Below are 4,107 nucleotides of genomic sequence, written 5' to 3'. Positions count from 1 at the left end.
GGACTGGTATATAGATTGACTCAGTCTTACTTGGGCTGGTATATAGATTGACTCACTATTATTCGGGCTGGTATATAGATCGACTCGGGCTGTTATATAGATTGACTCAGTCTTACTTGGGCTGGTATATAGATTGACTCAGTCTTACTTGGGCTGGTATATAGATTGACTCAGTATTATTCGGGCTGGTATATAGATCGGAAAAGAACACACTTGTAGAAAACCCGAGAGCTCGCCAAGCACGTTAAAATGTGATGAAAACTTTGCAATAACTAGTGGATTAAGTATTTGTGACAGTTTGATCATTTCTAATTGAAGTCAGTTTTAAATTAAGGAAATTTTGCACTTCTGCTTTCTCCACAGATTGTAGTAAGCTTATTCAAAATGTTAATAACATTGATCTGCTTATGGGATTTGAATAGAGAACTACCACAACTGTATCAAATTAGAGGTTTTAACAAATCTCTCCAGTTTTTTCATAGCTTGCATTTCATATCTTAATTTAGTTAAAAACATTTTTAATCTAAGTTCAACAACTACAAAAAGTACTTAAATTCAGTCACTGAAATTGGACAGTTAACAAAAAAGAAAGAGAGAATTCTAATACAAACATTTTTTGAATGAACATAAAACAATTTTCTGAACAATACAAAAGAAGATAGCATTAAGTTTTTTAATACAATAATCTATAAATGTTTGCAGTCTGAGAAAGACTGAGTCAATCTATATAACAGCCTGAGTTCAATTTTCCCAAAAATTGGAAAAGACTGGGAACTTGAGCCCTTCCCTTTCTTATTAGTATATTTTATCATAATCTTTGTTAGTCATCGTGTTTTATCTGGTAATAATTATCTAATTCATTACATTTGATCATAGATGAAATATTCTTTTATAGATAAAAATGCAACAGTTTATCATCTGCTATCAAGTTATAATGCCCTTTTTCTGTGATAATATAGTCCGAAGTAAATATTTCCTGAAGTTTTTACTATCCTTTATTACTGGTTAAATACAAGTTGAATGGCACTAATTCAATAGATATTTGAGGAAGTGTGGAAATGTATGTGTCACATGTGAAGGTCTAGAAAACCTAGAATTTTGCCTCCTTGAATCATCACCCAAGTCCTCACTCTGCAGGTCAATTAATGAAAGGTTTGAAATATGATGTCACAAAACATGCTTTATAGTTTTATCTGTCAGTCAATCTCATTATCCCTATCACCATGGGTATCCTTTACTGTTCATTACACAAGGTTTTAGTGTCTTACATTCAAAATTTTATTAAACTACTTTTTGTTTATGTTATACCAATTAGTATAGCATAAGTTCTTAGTTAATAATCCATATTTTAATAGTATACAAGTTTTAAGTTTTAATTCTATAAGGCAATATTTTAAAAAATCATAAATTTCCCATAGTTTTACATATGACACATTTTCTCTAGGTATCTTCTCTGCTCTATTTTATTCACCACTCCTCCAGTAACTACCAAAATTAAATGTAACTTATTCGCTATAAAATTGTCATTGCTCAGACAAATCATAATTTTTATAGCCATCAATTTTCTTTTGTGATAGAGCTATCAAATAGATGAAGAAAAGTTTTTAATCTTAACGTGAAAATCACTTTGTACATGGACTATTCAAAACAAATGCTTGATATATTCTAGGACAAATCTTTTTTTAGTTTATTAAGAATACTTCACTAAAAATATTTTTTGTATGTGAAAAACTTATAGTACTTACTTAAAGACTGACAAATTTTGTGAAGATATATACACACCATACTGAAAGTTAGAAATATCAAATCTATAAAAACTCTAAACGAGTACTAAGGTTACGAGGGCGGTCAAATTGACCAAACCTGTGTTGAGAGAGTTATTGGATGGTGACAGAATGACCTATTTTGTCAGATGTTCGAAATTATTGAGGGCTATACCCAAACCTAGGGGTCTCATGACCTAATTATTTAGCACACATACATGTTAGGTGCCATTCAATTATTAACTCTTATAAAGAATATTAATATTATTTAAACATATCTGACAAAAGTTTTGATTTTTTCTAAAATTCTATTCTAGACTATTCCAACAAACTAATGTCGGTAGCCGATGTACTTTCTTACATTAAAATTTTAATCAGCCTCCAATTTCATCTCTAAATTATGAACATAGTGTCTTGATTATTTTATTTTTGAAGGAGAAACATTTTCTGTTTCTCTTTCGTAACAAAGTTAAAATATGTTTCCCTCGAATGTAGCCTCATATTTCAGTTTTTAATCTTATTTATTACCAAGTACTAAAATGTTACCACAAGTTCCAGCAGGAAACTGTTTTCTTATGACTTGCTATACTCAGTCAAATGTTGCTCTTTTAATTTTGATTCAAGATCAAGCTAAGTAACCATATTTCTTTTAATAACTACTGATTTATTGTGTTTTGAATCTATCAAGTAACAAGGATTTCTGTTGTAGTTTTTTGTTTATAGTAATCACTCCAACCACCATAAAAGTTTTCTTCAAACACATTTTCAATAATAAACATCTCAATTCAGTTAGATACATTACTTATTGCATTAAACAACAAAGTAAGTTAGAAAGTGTGACTTGGGCTCCAGCAGAGGGAGCTTTACTTATTGGAAGTGTCAGGTGGATCCTATTATCCCTGTGGCTCTTTCATCAATTTGTTTGATATAGAAAACTTGTGTGGTATGGTTTATAATGTTGTTTTGATTTAGAAAGATTTATCTTGTGATTGTATTAAGTACAAAACATACACAATATATAGTTGTTTTATTACTCATATTTTTAGTTCCAAATGATTTTACTGAGAAAAACACAAACTCTTCTAAATCTTCACCACAATTGACAGCCAACCCCGAAGAGAAAGTTCCTACTGACAAAGAATCCGGTACTCCAGTAAGTTCGGAAGTGGAGGGTGAAGATAATCACGGAGGAGATGAAACCTCATTGCTTGGAGATTCCGAAACTACTGTTAATAAAATAGATGAAAAATTAGCAGTAGATACAGCTGAGGATGTTGAGTGTAACTTTGATAAATGTGACAGTCAAGTAATAAGTGAAAATTCTACCGATGTTCTTAAAACACAACAAAATGGACTTGAAGAAACAACGTCTCTCGAGGCTACTGAAGAAAGCTTCACACAGGATACGTTAAGAACCAATTTAATTGTGATGAATGATGTACCATCTGACAAACAATTAGCTGAACTTGGTTTCCCATCCAAAGTTGGCCATTACTGTCATTTGTGTGACACCGTAATCCAAAGTTATCCTCTCTATTACATGCACATGTACAATGTTCATAGCCTGGAGAAAAGATTTCAGTGTATAATTAGTGACTGTAAACATACCTTCTCCAATGCAACAGCATTTCAGTGTCATGCCCAGAAACACAACCAAAAATCTGAGAGTTTCTGCAGCTTGTGTGACATGGTTTTTGAAGATACCAAAAGCTTGCAAGATCATATTTTTAGTCCACAGCATGGGGAAAAATACATAAAGACTCAGGTGAGATTAAAGGTTTAATTTTTAATACATTTACGTTTTAATTTTCATATTTACTTCTAAATATTCCTCACTGCTACCCTGTAAATAATTTCATTTGGTTATTGGTTAACCTGTAAAAATTGTATAACGTAAAAAAAAAAGTTTCGACCATGAAAACTATTTATTGTGGTTTTTCCAAAATAATTTGGTTTGTCAAACTTCTCTTAATTGTTTTGAAATCATTTGTTACTTGAAGATATTCTAAATTCACAAAGCTGGATAGTTGAGAAGCTACGTTAACTCTTTTCTTACAGCAGAGTCAAAGTATGCATGTCATGACCTTTCGTGGAGTTTCATTCAGAATTTAATGAAACAACTTTATTTATTATGTATGTCAATAAACTTTGACATCGAAGCATAGTTTATAATTTGACATCGAAGCATAGTTTATAATTTGACATCGAAGCATAGTTTATAATTTGACATCGAAGCATAGTTTATAATTTGACATCGAAGCATAGTTTATAATTTGACATCGAAGCATAGTTTATAATTTGACATCGAAGCATAGTTTATAATTTGACGTCGAAGCATAGTTTA

General features: G+C 31.0%; 1 protein-coding gene across 1 annotated transcript in view; it reads left to right on the top strand.

The window, feature by feature from the left end:
• The window catches only part of LOC106477142 (zinc finger protein weckle-like), an 8,769-nt gene that overhangs the window by 2,757 nt on the left and 1,905 nt on the right, over positions 1-4,107 (top strand). Inside the window, exon 2 of the mRNA XM_013937733.2 lies at positions 2,810-3,528. Coding sequence (XP_013793187.2) covers positions 2,810-3,528 — 719 coding nt within the window. The remainder of the gene's footprint in view (positions 1-2,809; positions 3,529-4,107) is intronic.

This window comes from Limulus polyphemus, unplaced genomic scaffold (assembly GCF_000517525.1).
Source record: "Limulus polyphemus unplaced genomic scaffold, Limulus_polyphemus-2.1.2 Scaffold12972, whole genome shotgun sequence".
Taxonomy (NCBI): domain Eukaryota; kingdom Metazoa; phylum Arthropoda; class Merostomata; order Xiphosura; family Limulidae; genus Limulus; species Limulus polyphemus.
This window is presented reverse-complemented; position numbering and strand designations above follow the sequence as displayed.